Below are 21,121 nucleotides of genomic sequence, written 5' to 3'. Positions count from 1 at the left end.
AGCTAGGGCTGGACAGCAGGGGGCGCAGGTTAAGGAGGAGGAGGAGGAGGAGGAGGAAGAGGACTAGGAGGAGGACTAGGAGGAGGAGGAAGAGGATTAGGAGGAGGACTAGGAGGAGGAGGAAGAGGACTAGGAGGAGGACTAGGAGGAGGAGGAAGAGGATTAGGAGGAGGACTAGGAGGAGGAGGAAGAGGACTAGGAGGAGGACTAGGAGGAGGAGGAAGAGGATTAGGAGGAGGACTAGGAGGAGGAGGAAGAGGACTAGGAGGAGGAAGAGGACTAGGAGGAGGAGGAAGAGGACTAGGAGGAGGAGGAAGAGGACTAGGAGGAGGAGGAAGAGGACTAGGAGGAGGAGGAAGAGGACTAGGAGGAGGAGGAAGAGGACTAGGAGGAGGAGGAGGACTAGGAGGAGGAGGAAGAGGACTAGGAGGAAGAGGACTAGGAGGAGGAGGAGCATGAAGATGAGGAAAGTTCCCACACAATGAAAACACCTCCAGTTCTTGACTCTGAATCTTCTGTGACAGAACCATGTCAACAACAACAAGCAGAGAGCAGCGTGGAGGAGGAGCTCAGCAGGTGAGACAGGGGGAACTCAGGAAACAACACACACCTGGCAACACACACACCTGGCAACGCACACACCTGGCAACGCACATGTAGAGGCAACAGGAGGAGGAGATGAAGATGTACAAGTTACTGGTTTAGTTTAGTCTGAATGAACACATTAACCCTTTAGTTTAGTCTGAATGAACACATTAACCCTTTAGTTTAGTCTGAATGAACACATTAACCCTTTAGTTTAGTCTGAATGAACACATTAACCCTTTAGTTTAGTCTGAATGAACACATTAACCCTTTAGTTTAGTCTGAATGAACACATTAACGTATTATTAAGTGTGTTCCTTCTCCTGAAGTGAAACGTGTTGTCGGGTCAAAGAGTCGCCTGCGAGGCGGCGAGGAGGAGATAACGCCCACGACGCCGATTAGAAACTACGATCAATCAATCAATCAGTCAATGATTGACAGGTGATTGACAGCTCCCTTTTCTCTCCACTCACAGCACTGACAGGTAAGCGAGAGGGGTTTCCATCCCGGAATCGCAGGGGCTCCACTACAGTTTGAAAGACGCATCACACGAGTGTGTTAGAATAAAACTAATAACTAAACTTCTCTCTACTTAACTTGTATGAGTGTATCGGACATGAGGAGGGAGGAGCCAGGGGGAGGAGCCAGGGGGAGGAGCCAGAGGGGGAGGAGACATGGGAGGAGCCAGGGGAGGAGCCAGAGGGGGAGGGGCCAGAGGGGGAGGGGCCAGAGGTGGGGAGAGACAAAAGCGAAGAGGTAAAAGTACACAATGCAGTGACGTGAGTCCGCAGTATTCATCTGTTGGAAGACAATGTCTTGGTCCCGTCAGGGGGCGGGGCTTGTTGTTTGGGACGCTTTGATTGGACAAAAACAAGGCGGACATTTAAATAAAAAAAACATGATTCTGAGAAACAGGCGAGGAAATAAACCACCTGGCTAAACTCAGCGGGTCCGCTTCATGTTTGGCATTACGGTGTTTAATGTTCACGTGGAGGCAGACGGAGGACAGACAGACAGACAACAGACAGACAGATGACAGACAGACAGACAACAGACAGATGACAGACAGACAGATGACAGACACACAGACAGACAGATGACAGACAGACAACAGACAGACAGACACACAGACAGACACAGACAGACAGATGACAGACAGACACACAGACAGACAGACACAGACAGACAACAGACAGACAGATGACAGACAGACACACAGACAGACAGACAGACAAAGGCCGTGTGCAGCGGAGCAACACAAAGAATTAAAGACCTTCTGCTTCCCGTCCGGCCCGAAGGCGCCACACGGACCGGCAGGGTTTTGGCCTCAGTGCACTCCTGGAGAGGACTGCGGCATTGTGGGAAACTTTATGTGCAACGAGAATGAAGGAGTCTCTGAAGGCTTCACGGGGGGTGTTGCGCAACCAGCCGTCCGCAGCCTCCAGCAGGTGATGCTACAGTAGAAACCACAGGTAGAAACCACAGGTAGACCTGTGTGTACAGGTGAGCTACAGGAACCATAAGTTAAGACCACAATGTTAAAACCACCACGAGGGGGGGGGGGCGGGGTTAGTCGTTATTTACAAGCGTTAAATTACTAAAATGGCTTTTCTCAGTTTCTGCGTCTCCCTCGTAGTGTTTCCTTTAGCGGGGGAGGGGCTTCCAGCAGTTGAGAGGCGATGACATCACAGCGTTCAGGAGGGGGCGGGGCTTCCAGCAGTTGAGAGGCGATGACATCACAGCGTTCAGGAGGGGGAGGGGCTTCAGGGGTCCTCGGTGGTCTTGAGCAGCTCCATCAGCGCCCCGACAGCTCCGAAGTAACCCTGGTGCACACACACACACACACACACACACAGTCAGTTACACAGACACACACACACCCACCCAGTCAGTTACACACAGTCAGTTACACACACACACAGACACACACAGGTGTGGCCTCGGCCTCAGGGTCCTGGGGGCCCCGGCTCACCTCGTGCTCCAGGAACAGGGCCCTGAGTTGTCCCTTGGACCAGAAGTCCATGGCGTAGGCCAGCAGCTTGGTGGACACCGTGTTGATGCGGAGGAAGTTCCCCACAAACACCACGCGCTCGATGCTCTGAGACACACAACACACACAACACAACAACACACAACATGTGATCAATATCCAGCTGTTAAACGTGCAGAGACGTGATGTGTGTGACTTCTAGAACCTTCTGGAGCTCTGAACTATAAACATCGTCACGCTGCGGATGTTTAGCTCTGTCTCATGAAGGACACAGTGGACAGCTCTCTGTCTCATGGAGGACACAGTGGACAGCTCTCTGTCTCATGGAGGACACAGTGGACAGCTCTCTGTCTCATGAAGGACACAGTGGACTTCCTGGTGGAACTAAAGTCACCAAATGAACCAGAGCGCAATAGTTCATGCAACAGCTCCTTCTCACCACACGGGGGAGCTGCAGAGCTTAAAGGAGCGACACCTTCAACATTAAAGATGATCCCACTGTGTGTGTGTGTGTGTGTGTGTGTGTGTGTGTGTGTGTGTGTGTGTGTGTGTGTGTGTGAGCTGCAGCTCTGTGTGCAGTGATAGCCCTGTACAATGCTGCTTGATCACCAAGCCACAAGGCAACACTGTAAAGAAGCTCACAGCACACAGAAACACTCCAGGTCCTGGTCCAGAGTGAGTGAGTGAGTGAGTGAGTGAGTGAGTGAGTGAGTGAGTGAGTGAGTGAGTACCTCGTTGACGGCACACATCCGGGCTATGGAGCCGATGTTGTTGGTGATGGTCACCAGCGTGGCTCTGGCCAGGTCCTCCTTGCTGATGCTGTCTCTCTTCTCTTTGCTCATCATGTGACCAAAACTGTTGAACGCATAAACACACTTTCCTCATCAGGTGACCTCTCAACGACCTTCAGGTACAGACTATCCTCTGGGATCAAATCAGTTCCTCTTCATCAGGTGACCTCTCAACGACCTTCAGGTACAGACTATCCTCTGGGATCAAATCAGTTCCTCTTCATCAGGTGACCTCTCAACGACCTTCAGGTACAGACTATCCTCTGGGATCAAATCAGTTCCTCTTTGCTTTACGGCCCGACCTTTGAGCACCGAGCTGCAGAATGACTGTTGACATGCTGAACCCAGATAGTGTGTGTGTAGTAGAGTGTGTGTGTCTGTGTGTAGTAGAGTGTGTGTGTGTGAGTCTAGTAGAGTGTGTGTGTCTGTGTGTGTGTGTGTGTGTGGTAGTGTGTGCGTGCGTAGTAGAGTGTGTGAGAGTGAGTGAGTGTAGTAAAGTGTGCGTGTGTGTGTGTAGACACACTTTCATACAGAACATTAAACACAACTCATCCCTCATACTATGATGTTTGTTTCCTAAAGACTGTGAATACTTAATACCCAAATATCTTAATAAGTCATTAATAATCAGTTTTGAGGTCCACTGTGCCTTTAAGAGGAGTCATGTTGCTGAAGGACCTTCAGGTGAACTCACCTGGATGCGACGGCGGAGCCCTGCAGGCCAAAGCGCTCGTAGTCGCCCCCGTAGATGTCCTTCACCAGCTTGTCCACGTTGGTGGAGTCGCCCTTGCTCGCCATTTCCAACGCCTCCTCGAACGTCTCGCAGCCCGTCAGCAGGCAGCAGAGGCCCAGGAACGTGCCGCCGCCCAGACTGCAGGGGGGGGCAGGGACAGGTGTGAGGGAGGTACAGGTGTGAGGGAGGTACAGGTGTGAGGGAGGTACAGGTGTGAGGGAGGTACAGGTGTGAGGGAGGTACAGGTGTGGAATGAGAGAGAGTTCTTTTCGAACAATAATGATGATGTCATGTTTCTCAGTTCTAAAGCAGGGAACTTCTCCGTGGCTCAACAAAGCTCGCTATCTGATCGAGGACGAGGGAACAAAGATAAGGAACCGCTGATTTGATCTTCTCTGCAGATCACCTGACGCTGAGAGCAGCCGCCTTCACCTTCTGCACACATTCATGCACAACAAGTCACCTAGGGGTCTACCTCCTCACCTGGTCACCTAGCTGTCTACCCCCTCACCTGGTCACCTAGCTGTCTACCTCCTCACCTAGTCACCTAGCTGTCTACCCCCTCACCTGGTCACCTAGCTGTCTACCTCCTCACCTAGTCACCTAGGCGTCTACCCCCTCACCTGGTCCCAGTCACCTAGCGTCTACCCCCTCACCTGGTCCCAGTCACCTAGCGTCTACCCCCTCACCTGGTCCCAGTCACCTAGCGTCTACCCCCTCACCTGGTCCCAGTCACCTAGCGTCTACCCCCTCACCTGGTCCTAGTCACCTAGGCGTCTACCCCCTCACCTGGTCCTAGTCACCTAGGCGTCTACCCCCTCACCTGGTCCTAGTCACCTAGGCGTCTACCCCCTCACCTGGTCCCAGTCACCTAGTGTCTACCCCCTCACCTGGTCCTGGTCACCTAGTGTCTACCCCCTCACCTGGTCCCGGTCACCTAGGCGTCTACCCCCTCACCTGGTCCCAGTCACCTAGGCGTCTACCCCCTCACCTGGTCCTAGTCACCTAGGCGTCTACCCCCTCACCTGGTCCCAGTCACCTAGTGTCTACCCCCTCACCTGGTCCCGGTCACCTAGGCGTCTACCCCCTCACCTTGTCCCAGTCACCTAGCGTCTACCCCCTCACCTTGTCCCAGTCACCTAGCGTCTACCCCCTCACCTGGTCCTAGTCACCTAGGCGTCTACTCCCTCACCTGGTCCCAGTCACCTAGGCGTCTACCCCCTCACCTGGTCCCAGTCACCTAGGCGTCTACCCCCTCACCTGGTCCCAGTCACCTAGGCGTCTACCCCCTCACCTGGTCCTAGTCACCTAGGCGTCTACTCCCTCACCTGGTCCTAGTCACCTAGGCGTCTACCCCCTCACCTGGTCCCAGTCACCTAGGCGTCTACTCCCTCACCTGGTCCTAGTCACCTAGGCGTCTACTCCCTCACCTGGTCCTAGTCACCTAGGCGTCTACTCCCTCACCTGGTCCCAGTCACCTAGGCGTCTACCCCCTCACCTGGTCCTAGTCACCTAGGCGTCTACTCCCTCACCTGGTCCCAGTCACCTAGGCGTCTACCCCCTCACCTGGTCCCAGTCACCTAGGCGTCTACCCCCTCACCTGGTCCCAGTCACCTAGGCGTCTACCCCCTCACCTGGTCCTAGTCACCTAGGCGTCTACTCCCTCACCTGGTCCTAGTCACCTAGGCGTCTACTCCCTCACCTGGTCCTAGTCACCTAGGCGTCTACCCCCTCACCTGGTCCTAGTCACCTAGGCGTCTACTCCCTCACCTGGTCCTAGTCACCTAGGCGTCTACTCCCTCACCTGGTCCTAGTCACCTAGGCGTCTACTCCCTCACCTGGTCCTAGTCACCTAGGCGTCTACTCCCTCACCTGGTCCTAGTCACCTAGGCGTCTACCCCCTCACCTGGTCCTAGTCACCTAGGCGTCTACTCCCTCACCTGGTCCCGGTCACCCGCTTGTAGTCGTTCTCCGAGTACACGGCCAGGATGGAGACCCCGGAGCCGATGTTGACCAGCAGCATGGGGAAGGGGTTGTCCAGGGTGCAGGTCTGCTTCACGCAGCTCTGGGTGTCTGACGGGTTCTGGAAGTAGTAGCCCTCTGGGTGCCCGTTGAAGCCGACCCGGTCCACGAACAGCAGGCCCCGGATCAGGCAGTCCAGCTCGTCCAGCTTCAGCAGCTCCAGGTCGGCCATCTGAGCTCCAGGGTCAGAGTCAGGTTCTTATGAGACTAAAGGCTTTCAGAAGCAGCTTTACGACGTTTTGGTTCAGGTGGCAGTGGACAGGAAGTGACCTCGTGTGGACTAAGGTAGAGACCTGTCAATCTACAATCAGCTTGTAGCCCCGCCCTAAAGCGTAGCTTCATGGTCTGTTTGACTAACTAGACACATGAAGCTTTAGCTTCACTTTAAAGAACCGGAAGTTTGTCTCCCGGCTGCAACTAACAATTGTTTTCATTATCGAGTCATATTTTATTGTTTAAATCAATAGAAAACACATATTAATTTAGTTTAAAAGGAAAAGAAACATTCTCCCATTTGCAGAGCTTCAACAGTCACATTTGCTTTACAAGTCCCTTGCAGATTAGTTTGTGTTGTTGTCCTTTTATGATCTATTATGCAGTTATTTTGTTCCCCTGGTTTTGTTTGTATATTTTATTTATTTATTTGTTTGTTTGTTTTCTACTCCATTTGCTCTTTTGGGTTATTTGTTTGGTTCATTGTCTTTATGGTCCTTTTTGTTTACCGGTATTTAAGTTATGTCTAGTCTTTGCTTCTCTGTAGAGCACTTTGTAAACTTTGTTTTCAAAAAGGTGCTATATGAATAAAGTGATTATTATCATCATCATCAATACAGTGTGATAACGAATGTCCGTCCTCACCGTCCTGAAGTCGTTCTCGAACTTGTAGGCTCCGCCCCCGGTGGCGCAGAGCGTGGTGTGCAGGCTGGAGAAGTTCTTGTCGCGGCCCATCTGGATGAAGCGGGGCATGGCCTGCGTGGGGAAGCGGATGAAGTGCAGGTTCCCCGTCCGGCCGCACATAGTCAGGTTCCTCAGCTCCAGGTGCACGTCACGGACGCCGGTCTTACCTTGGGGAGGCAGGAACACGTTTCATACGGCATTAAAATCAGATTCAGGACAAGAAATGGTTGGTCAATTGCTCAATGGCAACCTGGCAACCTGTCAACATGGCAACCTGGCAACCCTCAGCTGCTGAAGTCAAGAACAAAACAACCTTATCAATCTTATGTAACGCGCAGTAACACACTGAAGATACATCCTGCTATCTTCATGACCGGCGTCCTTGACCCGACACACGAGTCCACAGGGGTGTGTGTGCTAGTGTGTGTGAGTCTGTGTGTGAGAGAGAGAGAGTCTGTAGAGGTGTGTGTGTAGAAGTGTGTGAGTCTGTAGAGGTGTGTGTGTAGAAGTGTGTGAGTCTGTAGAGGTGTGTGTGTAGAAGTGTGTGAGTCTGTAGAGGTGTGTGTGTAGAAGTGTGTGAGTCTGTAGAGGTGTGTGTGTAGAAGTGTGTGAGTCTGTAGAGGTGTGTGTGTAGAAGTGTGTGAGTCTGTAGAGGTGTGTGTGTAGAAGTGTGTGAGTCTGTAGAGGTGTGTGTGTAGAAGTGTGTGAGTCTGTAGAGGTGTGTGTGTAGAAGTGTGTGAGTCTGTAGAGGTGTGTGTGTAGAAGTGTGTGAGTCTGTAGAGGTGTGTGTGTAGAAGTGTGTGAGTCTGTAGAGGTGTGTGTGTAGAAGTGTGTGAGTCTGTAGAGGTGTGTAGAAGTGTGTGAGTCTGTAGAGGTGTGTAGAAGTGTGTGAGTAGAAGTGTGTGAGTCTGTAGAGGTGTGTAGAAGTGTGTGAGTCTGTAGAGGTGTGTGTGTAGAAGTGTGTGAGTCTGTAGAGGTGTGTGTGTAGAAGTGTGTGAGTCTGTAGAGGTGTGTAGAAGTGTGTGAGTCTGTAGAGGTGTGTGTGTGTGCTAGTGTGTGTGAGTCTGTGTGTGAGAGAGAGAGAGTCTGTAGATGTGTGTGTGTAGAAGTGTGTGAGTAGAAGTGTGTGAGTCTGTAGAGGTGTGTGTGTAGAAGTGTGTGAGTAGAAGTGTGTGAGTCTGTAGAGGTGTGTGTGTAGAAGTGTGTGAGTCTGTAGAGGTGTGTGTGTAGAAGTGTGTGAGTCTGTAGAGGTGTGTGTGTAGAAGTGTGTGAGTCTGTAGAGGTGTGTGTGTAGAAGTGTGTGAGTCTGTAGAGGTGTGTGTGTAGAAGTGTGTGAGTCTGTAGAGGTGTGTAGAAGTGTGTGAGTCTGTAGAGGTGTGTAGAAGTGTGTGAGTCTGTAGAGGTGTGTAGAAGTGTGTGAGTAGAAGTGTGTGAGTCTGTAGAGATGTGTGTGTGTGCTAGTGTGTGTGAGTCTGTAGAGGTGTGTGTGTAGAAGTGTGTGAGTAGAAGTGTGTGAGTCTGTAGAGGTGTGTGTGTAGAAGTGTGTGTGTAGAAGTGTGTGAGCCTGTAGAGGTGTGTGTGTAGAAGTGTGTGAGTCTGTAGAGGTGTGTGTGTGTAGAAGTGTGTGAGTCTGTAGAGGTGTGTAGAAGTGTGTGAGTCTGTAGAGATGTGTGTGTTTGCGCGCGCGTGTGTGTGTATGTGTTTGCGCGTGTGCGTGCGTGCGCGCGTGTTTGCGCGCGCGCGTGTGTGTGCGTGTTTGCGCGCGCGTGTGTGTGTGTGTGTGTGTGTGTTTGTGTGTGTGCGTGTTTGCGCGCGCGCGCGTGTGTGTGTGTTTGTGTGAGTGTGTGTTTGCATACGTGTGTTTCCGTGCGTGTGTAGATGTGTGTGCGTGTGTAGAGGTGTGTGTGTGTGTGTGTGTGTAGAAGTGTGTGTGTGTGTAGAAGTGTGTGTGTGTGTAGAAGTGTGTGCGCGCGTACGTGTGTGCGTGTGTTTTCGCACGCACGTGTGTGTGTGTGCGTGCGTGTGTTTTCGCACGCGCGCGTGTGTTTGTGTGAGTGTGTGTTTGCATACGTGTGTTTCCGTGCGTGTGTAGATGTGTGTGCGTGTGTAGCGGTGTGTGTGTAGATGTGTGTGCGTGTGTAGAAGTGTGTGTGTAGAGGTGTGTGCGCGCGTACGTGTGTTTTCGCACGCGTGTGTGTGTGTGTGTTTGCGTGTGTGTGTGTGTGTGTGTGAGTTTTTGTGTGTGTGTGTGTTTTTGTGTGTGTGTGTGTGTGTGTGTGCGCACGTGTGTGCGCACATGTGTGTTTGCGTGCGAGTGCGTGTTTGTGTGAGTGTGTGTTTGCATACGTGTGTTTCCGTGCGTGTGTAGATGTGTGTGCGTGTGTAGCGGTGTGTGTGTAGATGTGTGTGCGTGTGTAGAAGTGTGTGTGTAGAGGTGTGTGCGCGCGTACGTGTGTTTTCGCACGCGTGTGTGTGTGTGTGTTTGCGTGTGTGTGTGTGTGTGTGTGAGTTTTTGTGTGTGTGTGTGTTTTTGTGTGTGTGTGTGTGTGTGTGTGTGCGCACGTGTGTGCGCACATGTGTGTTTGCGTGCGAGTGCGTGTTTGTGTGAGTGTGTGTTTGCATACGTGTGTTTCCGTGCGTGTGTAGATGTGTGTGCGTGTGTAGAGGTGTGTGTGTGTGTGTGTAGAAGTGTGTGTGTGTGTGTGTAGAAGTGTGTGTGTGTGTGTGTGTGTGTAGAAGTGTGTGCGCGCGTACGTGTGTTTTCGCACACGCGCGTGTGTGTGTGTGTTTGCGTGTGTGTGTGTGTGTGTGAGTTTGTGTGTGTGTGAGTTTTTGTGTGTGTGAGTGTTTTTGTGTGTGTGTGTGTGTGCGCACTTGTGTGTTTGCGTGCGAGTGCGTGTTTGTGTGAGTGTGTGCTTGCATACGTGTGTTTGCGTGCGTGTGTAGATGTGTGCGTGTGTGTGTGTGTGTGTGTGTGTAGAAGTGTGTGTGTGTGTGTGTAGAAGTGTGTGTGCATACATGTTTGTGTGTGTAGAAGTGTGTGTGTAGAAGTGTGTGTGTAGAAGTGTGTGTGTAGAGGTGTGTGCGCGTGCGAGCGCTCATGTGCGTACGTGTGTGCGTGAGTGTGTACCATAGGCCACGTTGGAGGTGAGGTAGCGCCGGATGGACTTCAGGTTCTCCACCTCCTCCTGCTCCTCCTCTGCCGTGATGTCCACCGGCTCAAAGTACACCAGCTTCACCAGCGTGCCCCCGATGTCCATCCCGAACCACGGGAAGGCTGCAGGGCAGGGAGATTTACACTGAGTAACAGTTACAGCCCAACGTGGAAGAGAAGATTAAACACACATGCATGTGCAGGCCTGGAGGACAGCAGCATTAAAACAGAGTGAGTTAGAGGAACGTGGAGTTGAGCACCTCTGGAGTCCCACAAAGCGGTAAAGGAGACGGGTCAGGTGGCAGATTGTGAGAAGTGGACAAACAGAAACCAATTCACTGAGAAACACAAATCACCTTTTACTGACAATAACCCTGTGTCTCGATACCTCATTTAAAGAGTCTCCATCCAACGAGGACTGGAAGGAGTCACACTCATATTCAAAAAGGTGGGAATGATGTCATAAAATTCTGGTAAAACTGCCGTTTTCCTCCCTTTGGTCCTATTTTACAAACTGAACCCCCAAAGTATCGACACATCAAACGCATTTCTTTTTGGCAGAAGGTTCTTCCTCCTCTGAGCGTCAGAGGTACATTTAGAAGCCACCGGCATGGATTCACTCAGAGATCTGTTGTTCTGGTGGAGCGAGCCGTCAGAGAGAAAGAGACGAGAACAAAAGAACGACAAGGAACCAATAACCGAGACAGGAGTCCAGACAACGAGCTCACTAACCGGTCTGTGTGGAGCCAAGACGCTGCAGGCCTCGCTACCACGACCTTGAAAAAAGGTAATAAATCGCAATATATTGCAATACGCAATATAGCGCAGTATCGTGATAATATCATATCGTGATAATATCATATCGTGATAATATCGGATCGTGGGACCTCTGGTGATTCCCACCACTAATGTGTTGAGTGAAAGCTTTATTTGAGGCAAGATTTAAAATGAGACATGTAGAATAAAATGTCTTTTGTTAAATATCACAATCAGTGGTCTCGAACACACGAGTCCTCTGAGCTGAAACAAAGTGCTGCCCTGAACTCCAACAACCCCAAGCTGTTAATTGTGCATCACATCTGCTGTGATCCTGTTTGTGGGGATCAGGACAGTGTTGAACAACGAGTCCTCGACAACGAGTCCTCGACAACGAGTCCTCGACAACGAGTCCTCGACAACGAGTCGGGCTGAAGTCAGTTCAACATTACGCAACGTCAATTATGTACTTTTCTTTTGTTGAAGGTTTGCTTTGTAGTTAACAGAAGGAAATATAGAATATAGTTTTTCTTGGGTGTGTGGCGCCGGTACCTCTAGACCTCTACACCCCCGCCGGTACCTCTAGACCTCTACACCCCCGCCGGTACCTCTAGACCTCTATACACCCCCGCCGGTACCTCTAGACCTCTATACACCCCCGCCGGTACCTCTAGACCTCTACACCCCCGCCGGTACCTCTAGACCTCTATACACCCCCGCCGGTACCTCTAGACCTCTATACACCCCCGCCGGTACCTCTAGACCTCTATACACCCCCGCCGGTACCTCTAGACCTCTATACACCCCCGCCGGTACCTCTAGACCTCTACACCCCCGCCGGTACCTCTAGACCTCTACACCCCCGCCGGTACCTCTAGACCCCCGCCGGTACCTCTAGACCCCCGCCAGTACCTCTAGACCTCTACACACCCGCCGGTACCTCTAGACCTCTACACACCCGCCGGTACCTCTAGACCTCTACACACCCGCCGGTACCTCTAGACCTCTACACACCCGCCGATACCTCTAGACCTCTACACACCCGCCGATACCTCTAGACCTCTAGACCTCCGCCGGTACCTCTAGACCCCCGCCGGTACCTCTAGACCCCCGCCGGTACCTCTACAGCTGTAGAGGGGCGACTGTGGTTCAGTGGAAGAGCAGGGTCCTCCTTCAATCGGAGGATCAGCGGTTCGATCCCCAGCTCCACTAGTCCATGTCGATGTGTCCTTGGGCAAGGCACTGAACCCCAAATTGCTTCCGCAGGCTGTTCCTGCAGTGTGTGAATGGGTATGAATGATTAGATAGTCCGGATGGGCAGGTGGCACCTTGCAAGGTAGTTCCTGTCATCTGGGTGAACATCTACACCCACCGGCACATCTACACCCCCACCGGTACCTCTACACCTCCTCACCCGCCGGCACCTCTACACCGCCACACCCACCGGTACCTCTACACCTCCACCTCCACCTCCTCACCCGCCGGCACCCCAACACCTATGGATGGTTCCTGCTGGTTTACCAGAGGTTCACCTCACAGAGGGGATACCCCAGGAAACTGTGGTCAGACCCTGGCACTAACTTTGTTGGGGCCAAGCTTCACACATTTTTGGACCAACTGAACAAGTCTGAGGTTGAAGAAAACGCTGCCAAGCATGGAACGGAGTGGTCTTGGAGAATCCACCATGCAGACTCGCCCCATAGAAATGGGGCAGCTGAGGAAGCAGGCAAGATTGTGAAGCGGGCCTTGAGCAAGGTGGAGATGGAGGTTTCACCTGGGGCGAATTCCAAACATTTCTCTTCATGGCAGCCAACCTCGCAAATGAGAGACCCTTCGATGCCAGAACTCAAAGCAGGGAAGAATGTGTTGAGTATATCACCCTCAACTCTCTGTTGCTAGGACGGACCAGTCCAAAGGGTGACCCAGGAGACTTCAAGTCTGATGATACCCTTAGAAAAGACTCCAAAGTATTCAAGGAGAGGGCAGCAGATTCTGGAAGAAGTGGTGCCAGTTGACTGGTCCTAATCTGTTGGTAAGAAACAAGTGGCACACCAAGGAGCGAAATGTTGCAGTAGGAGATGTGTTCTGGCTGGCTGACCAAAAACCCCTGAGAGGTCAGTACAAGGTAGCTAGAGTGGTCAGTGTCAACATTGATAGGGAAGGCATCGTAAGGGACGTACATGCGAGAACTTTTCACAGCTACCCCTCCCCGCCACCAAGCCAAACAAAGGAGAGATCACAAAAACAAACAAGGAAGGAACCAAGAGGCTCTTAACAAAAATCCCTACGACAATTCTGCATAGGGATGTCAGAAGCCTAGTCATCATACTACCATTGAATAACAACTAGTCATCCTACTACCCATTGAACAACAACTAGTCATCCTACTACCCATTGAACAACAACTAGTCATCCTACTACCATTGAAGAACAACTAGTCATCCTACTACCCATTGAAGAACAACTAGTCATCCTACTACCCATTGAAGAACAACTAGTCATCCTACTACCCATTGAAGAACAACTAGTCATCCTACTACCATTGAAGAACAACTAGTCATCCTACTACCATTGAAGAACAACTAGTCATCCTACTACCATTGAAGAACAACTAGTCATCCTACTACCATTGAAGAACAACTAGTCATCCTACTACCATTGAAGAACAACTAGTCATCCTACTACCATTGAAGAACTAGAGGCTTGAAGACGGGTATGACCTCCCTGGGTTTAAAAAACCAGGAGCTCAAGTGGGAGGTGTTGAGACAAAACGGTGAAACTCTCCAATTTTGCCATTTTCCATGTTCATTTCATCAGATCATTTCACTTGACTTTGCCTTAAAAAAAAAAAAAAAAAAAAAAAAACTACAAGTCCCAGAATGCACCACCAACAGGCCAATGCAGGCTGCTCGTGACTTTAAGTGGTTTTTTTAAGTTTAAATTTACATCTTTTGTATAACTTTAGCTTTTTGTGTTTTGAAGGTTTTCAACCTGATGGACCAACCAGTCAACAACTAACAAATAAGGAACAAATTGATATTGAGCTGTGTTGGAAAGAGTTGTCCCGTGCATCCTTTGTGGTTCGTGTACCAGGACATTTCAAGTTGGGCAAGAGTTGAACAAAACATCTAGAAACTTGACACCCGCCTCCTGAATCGATGGATGTTACCGTTCACCTACTGACCTGCTCTAAAGTCGGTAAACAGGAACTGAGCTTTGTGAATAGACTTTCCTTAACAACAAATTGACATTGAACTTAACTACTTAATTATTTTCTTGTGACACCATTAATATTGACATTTAGGGATGATCGAGGGTCTTATGGTATGATCAATGTAGAGAACATTTAATTTATTGGGATAGTTATCTGAAGATCATGGTGGAGAGAGAAATACAGCCCGGTTTAAAAAGATACAAGAATTATCGTCAGAAAGAAAATCGACAATCGTGCTTTTCTTTCTTCTTATTTATCCATATTATATTTATGCATCAGGGTTTTACGATTACCTTATTTAAGATTGTTTGTTTTTTACAACAACAAAAAAAGAAGTGTCCTTTCTGTGACGCATTAAAAATATGTTTCTTAACTAATGTGTAAACAATTCCAGTATATAGTGTTATAATTTAAGAGTTTAAACATATTGGTGATTATCAGGATAATATCGCTGAGCGTTAAAGAGAAAATCTAGATTTTTCACCAGGAGATTCTGCTAAAGCTTGATAATGATTTATCTTTCTCTGTCATGTTTCAATACAATGTGTACACGTTAGAGAAAACGTTTATTTTATGCAAGACACTCGTTTTCCACAACATGATTTATTATTGAGGGCAGCTGCTCCAGCCTCGAGGAAGTAAAGGTGTACAACAAGCTGCAAACTGAAATATGATCTTCTTCTGTGATGCAACATAAAGCGACGCTGTTAGACGCTAAGGAGGACACACAACGCCGTCCTCAAGTTACAACCACATTTTCCTCCACATGACATGATAGCAATAACATTAAAATAAGATGCACTTATGTCAGACTGTGTCCTGCTCCTCAATGGTGGAACGAGCTCCCCATTGACGTCAGGAAGTCTCTACATCTTCACCTGAACTAAAAACACTTCTTTTAGACGACACCTTGAATAAGGAAAGTAGCACTTTAGTAGCACTTAAATGTCTCTTACTGATAGCACTCTAACACTTTGTAGTTTAACACTTTGTAGTTTAACTTTGTTGAAGAAATTGTACTTTCTTGATTCTTGTTGTTCTGAGTTTGTTTTCATGGTTGAATTCACTTATTGTAAGTTTCTTTGGATAAAAGCCTCAGCTAAATGTAACTTGTAATTTGCTGTGGTTGTTTATTTTTATCCTTTGCTTTTGTATCCTTAAAGTTCTGGAGTTCTGTCTTTTGTCAGTTGGAAAATTAAAATTAATATATATTTGTTTTATATGTTGACATCACATGGAATAAACAAATACGTTTGAGGGTTTTCTGTGAATGCAAATCAGAAAACATCATTGGGAGGAGGAAAGTGTTTATGTACAGCCTGAATGTTTCCTCACAACATCAATGAACGCCATCAGACAAACAGAGGCGCTGCCTTCTCATGCCAAACAGACCATAAAGCAGCTTTAGGGCGGGGCTACAGGGTGATTGACAGGTCGACACCAGAGACGTATACGGCGTCTCTACTCACTCCTCCGGAGTCCAGATGTGATGCCGACGGCAAAAATCGCCAAACTCAAGGCTCCACAAACTAATGGATGAATACATACATGTCACACACATAGACAATATGTATATAAATACATAAACTCAAACCTCATGCTTGTATGTATGTTTTATTGTCACTCAAACCTGTGTATCTGGTTTATACTTGACCTTAATTAACCACACACACACACACACACACACACACACACACACACACACACACACACACACACACACACACACACACACACACACACACACACACACACACACACACACACACACACACACACACACACACACACACACACATTTCGTCTTCCGTCATGAATAAAGTAAACTGATGCTGCAACTAACTATTATATTCATTATCAATTGTGTTCACAACAAATCCATAAATTGTTTGGTTTAAAAAATGTCATAAAATAGAAAAAAATCAAATTAATTCATTAACATATTACTTAAGTTATTAATGTGAGAGGGATGGCATTTTATAGATCAAAAATAAAGCATGCAGCACATTTATTAATGAGGAAAATAATCATAAGTATTACTGCTACTACTACTACAACTACAATATGAAAGCTGCATCCCAATGCTAGTACACCTCCAGATACTATGATGTAGAAACCTTAAACGGGTGTAGTGAACCCGGTCCACGCCTCGTTCTCACCAACAGGAAATGGAACCGTGACCCTCAGACAGACCTGCAGCTTCTTAAAGTTACTGTTACTAAACTAACTAGCAGCTTCTTAAAGTTACTGTTACTAAACTAACTAGCAGCTTCTTAAAGTTACTAAACCAACTCAACTGGTTCCGTTGTCCTTCATGAAAGCTTCTTCTCTTGACAGAAGACATCCAGGTTTATGGTCTTTACTTCTATGACCCATCAGACGTTCCCTCATAAACCTTCGGATCAGCATCGTTCTACAAGGAGAACATCATGCTCCTCATTCTCCTTATTGTCATGACTTTGATGTCTGCATTGAGAACACAAGTCCTCCTCCGGGGCTTTAAATGAAGATTTGAAGTATGAATAGAAACGGGACAAAGAGCCGGTTGGTTCAAATAAAGGAGATTAAATATAGTATATAATATTGCTGCAGAGTTACCGAGTGTAAACAACCACGTTACCTTAAAGTCACCTCTAGCACCGCTTAGCAAACAAGATATGAGGACAAAAGTGAAAAATGACAACGCGGAGGGGGATGCTATCCAGGGGAAAGCTCAGAGGGTTATCTGAGTTCATCAGGACGCTGGCAGGAGGCCAGCGATAAGTCAGCCATCAAGCCACGGAGCCATAGAGCTGTGAAGCCATGGAACCATAGAGCCATGATGACGTGACGCCACGGAGCCATGACGCCACGGAACCATGACGCCACGGAACCGTGACGCCACGGAACCGTGACGCCACGGAACCGTGACGCCACGGAACCGTGACGCCACGGAACCGTGACGCCACGGAACCATGACGCCACGGAACCATGACGCCACGGAACCATGACGCCACGGAACCGTGAAGCCATAGAGCCATGTCGTCATGTCATCATGGAACCATGACGCCACGGAGCTGTGAAGCCATGGAACCATGAAGCCATGATGACATGACGCCATGGAACCATGATGACATGAGGCCATGGAGCCATGATGACATGAGGCCATGGAGCCATGATGACATGAGGCCATGGAGCCATGATGACATGAGGCCATGGAGCCATGATGACATGAGGCCATGGAGCCATGCCGCCACGGAACCATAGAGCCATGGCGCAATGTCATCATGGAACCATGACGCCACGGAGCTGTGAAGCCATGGAACCATGATGACATGACGCCATGACGCCATGGAGCCATGATGACATGACGCCATGGAACCATGGAGCCATGATGACATGAGGCCATGATGACATGACGCCATGGAACCATGATGACATGAGGCCATGGAGCCATGGAGCCATGATGACATGAGGCCATGGAGCCATGATGACATGAGGCCATGGAGCCATGGAGCCATGATGACATGAGGCCATGATGACATGAGGCCATGGAGCCATGATGACATGAGGCCATGGAACCATGATGACATGACGCCATGGAGCCATGATGACATGAGGCCATGGAGCCATGATGACATGAGGCCATGGAGCCATGATGACATGAGGCCATGGAACCATGATGACATGACGCCACGGAGCCGAGGAGCTCTGACAGACATTCAGCCTTTACTGATGAGAAGTTCCCTCACGTACGTCATCTGGTTCTCAGCCCACCACGGAGAAGGATCAATACCTTACAATCAGCTGTCTGTTGATGGGTCAGTTCTTTGAGTCCCACCAGCCCAGAGAATTATTATTATATTATGTTTCGTTACTGCGCTCACAAAGGGAATCTCTCATCGTACTCACAGATACAGAACCCGGAGAACAGGCTGTATAAGTATCACCGTGTTCTTGTTTGTTTCAGCCCGTTGTGATTGGGTTTTATCTGCTGGATATACAAGAATAAACCACCGATAGCAGAACTGCTCGTCTGTCTTCACGGCTCGGCGGTAAAGGCAACCACTTCTTAAAAAGGTGCAAACCCTTAAAAAAATAATACATTTTAATATTTGTTGAAATTAATGATATTTAAATAAAAAACAGAACCAGACATGACTGCAGGTGCGTTTACAGGCATCTTGTTTTTAAGAGACAATGCTCCAGTAAAATGTGAAGTGTGCTGGTTTTAAAAAAGAGAGAGGAGGCTCTTTAGAAACTAATCAACAGAATCACTATATGTATGTGGTTATATGTATATGATCTTACAATAAAAGATCATACTGCATGCGGTCGCTCCCGTACAGATGGAAGGAGTAACCTTTAGACGAGAACCAGTTTTATAGCCTGCAGGGGAGGAAACGCTGAGTCTTCAGTCTGACTGGAACTTTAATATCTGGAGATAAAGTTATGAAAATAAGTTCAGGAGCCCAACACAAAGCTTTAGTTTTCCCTTTAAAGAAATACAACATTTAAATTAATCTGTTCTTCACACAATGAAACAAAAACACTCACCAGGTTTCTTTTCATTGATAAGCTTCATAGTGCGGAACAATACAGCTGCAGGTGTGTAGAGAAATACAACTTACAGTTCAGAGAACCGGGATATTTAGTAAGACTGAAGACAGAAACTCCCTCACCATCATCACAACACTGAACACAGAGGGGCGGGTCCGGAACACAGGAGGCGCCTGCTGATTGGCCGAGGCAAGCCAAGCCCACTAATCAGGAGCTTCCTCACCACCGGGGGAACCGACCAATCACAGCGCACCAAACGCCACCCGAGGGTCCATGACAACAAAAAGGGGGTCTCCCTGACGACAGCGGACGGAGACACCAGCGGATCGATCGGATCGATAACAGGGACATCGGGAGGGACTATATTGTCTTCAACACACACGTCACGATAACAGTCGATAATACATTGATCATAACAAAGAGGCGTTACAACCCCGGTTGATCGGCATTACACGGTCAACGGTCAACGGTCCATGGTTGACGCATGCGCACACGCTTCCACCGAACCAACAGTTAAAAGACTCACGGGGTCGGCTCCGTCTCACGGACTCCGTCCTCCGCCGCAGCCGGCACCTCTTGGCCGGGGAGCCGTTGCACTCCGCGTCCTCCCCGCAGCGGTGCAGGTGGAGCAGCCCGTCCGGTCCACCGCCGCCGGCGCCGGTGCTCGAGCAGCCGCCATTGGCGTGAAACCCCCTCTCGCTCTGCCCGTTGTTGACGTGACAGGGTCCCGGCGCTGCCTTCTTGTCCGCCATTGACTTGGCTTTATCCATGGCGGCTGCGACAAGCCACGCCTACTTCCGCTGAGCTAACGTTGCAGTCGCGCGACCAGAGAAACGTTACACCGGTTTTCTTTTTTTCCCGCCTCCCACCACCTCGTATCACCCCAACAATAAAACACACCTTTGTGCTTTAATGAGGTATACAAAATAAAACACACCTTTGTGCTTTAATGAGGTATAAAAACGAGTACACCTTTGTGCTTTAAAGAGGTATAAACAGATTTTAAAATCACGAGCAGCCGCTAAAACACAGCGGTCCCTTCGAGGTCACTCGCGGTCATTTCCCCACGTTGAGTCCCGGCAGCGGCGCCGTGTGTCTTATATACGCGCGCGCGTGTGGGTTTGTGTACGTACGCGTGTGTGTAGACTGCTACGTCACGCCAGCGCCTGCAGCGCGAGCCCAGAACCCGTTTACCTCCTCCGACCGGTCTGTCTGCACAATGTGAGGAAGAGGATGATGATGATGATGATGATGATGTGGAGGAATATTAAACAACATTTAAATGGCGACCAGTTCATGCAGTTTATATATATATATATATATATATATATATATATATATATATATATATATATATATATGTTTTAAATATATATATATATATATATATATATATATATATATATATAAATAATATGTTATTTATATAGTATGTTTTAAATAGATATATAATATGTTTTAAATATTATATATATATATATATATACATTTATTTATATGTATTTAAATATATATATATATTATATAGATAGAAATATTTATAAATAAACATATATGATAATGGAAATAAAGTCTAAATGACGACCAGTTCATGCAGCTGTGTTTTTATATAAATATACAGTATATAGATATAAGAAATATATGCATAATATAATAACATATATTATATTTATACTATTTATATGATGTACATATATATATATATATATATATATATATATATATATATATATATATATGTATATATTTATAAAGCATATATTATTATTTATTTATTTATCTCTGCTCATTCCCGCGGTCCTCTGCGCATGTGATGTGCGCATGTGATGTGCGCACATGCCGCCAGTCAGCATGAACTGTCGTAACCCCGCTAGAGACAGGAATGTGTGAGGAACCTGCTGCTCCGCATATCTTTACTCTGTCAATGCTCGAAGTTAAGCTGCAGATAAAGTTATGTAAAGTGATACTTTAAAAACAAACAAACACAATATTATATATATATAAATATATATTTATATAAACATATATTTAACAGAGAGGACAATCACATCATATAAAAGTTACATTTCTTTGCATTTGATTGTCTAAATAAGTATTTGATCCCTCGATAGCAGCAAGAATTCTCCCCCAGACGGTTAGATTAGTCAACTGTTACCTGTAGAGAAGTCACCTGTCCACAGAATCAACCAATCAGATTCAGACCTCTCCACCATGGACCCTGAGCTGTCTAAAGGCCAGAGGTTTCAAAAGTATTCACATTCATTACTCAAGTAGAAGTATAGATACTATGGTTTAAAAATACTTCTGTAAAAGTTGAAGTATCAACTCAAGCTTTTTACTTAAGTAAAAGTGTAAAAGTACTGGTTTCAAAACTACTTAAAAGTATAAAAGTAAAAGTAATGTAAGGGGATTTTTTCCCCCATTAAGGACAAACTCCTAA

General features: G+C 47.9%; 1 protein-coding gene across 2 annotated transcripts; it reads right to left on the bottom strand.

Moving 5' to 3' along the window:
- Positions 1 to 2,348: 2,348 nt before the first annotated feature.
- pank1a (pantothenate kinase 1a) lies at positions 2,349 to 19,451 on the bottom strand (the record flags this gene model as incomplete). Of its 2 annotated transcripts, none has more annotated exons than XM_079229936.1 (8): positions 2,349 to 2,408; positions 2,558 to 2,683; positions 3,307 to 3,430; positions 4,061 to 4,237; positions 6,040 to 6,293; positions 6,980 to 7,185; positions 10,149 to 10,295; positions 19,208 to 19,451. In XM_079229936.1, the coding sequence occupies 8 exons, from the start codon at positions 19,449 to 19,451 to the stop codon at positions 2,349 to 2,351; spliced, it is 1,338 nt and encodes a 445-aa protein (XP_079086062.1). The 2 variants fall into 2 exon arrangements, with proteins under 2 accessions (XP_079086062.1, XP_079086063.1); XM_079229937.1 differs by lacking the exon at positions 19,208 to 19,451 and adding an exon at positions 18,679 to 18,706.
- Between the last annotated feature and the right edge of the window lie 1,670 nt (positions 19,452 to 21,121).

The sequence above is a fragment of the Taurulus bubalis genome (genome assembly GCF_910589615.1).
Source record: "Taurulus bubalis genome assembly, chromosome: 14".
NCBI lineage: Eukaryota > Metazoa > Chordata > Actinopteri > Perciformes > Cottidae > Taurulus > Taurulus bubalis.
This window is presented reverse-complemented; position numbering and strand designations above follow the sequence as displayed.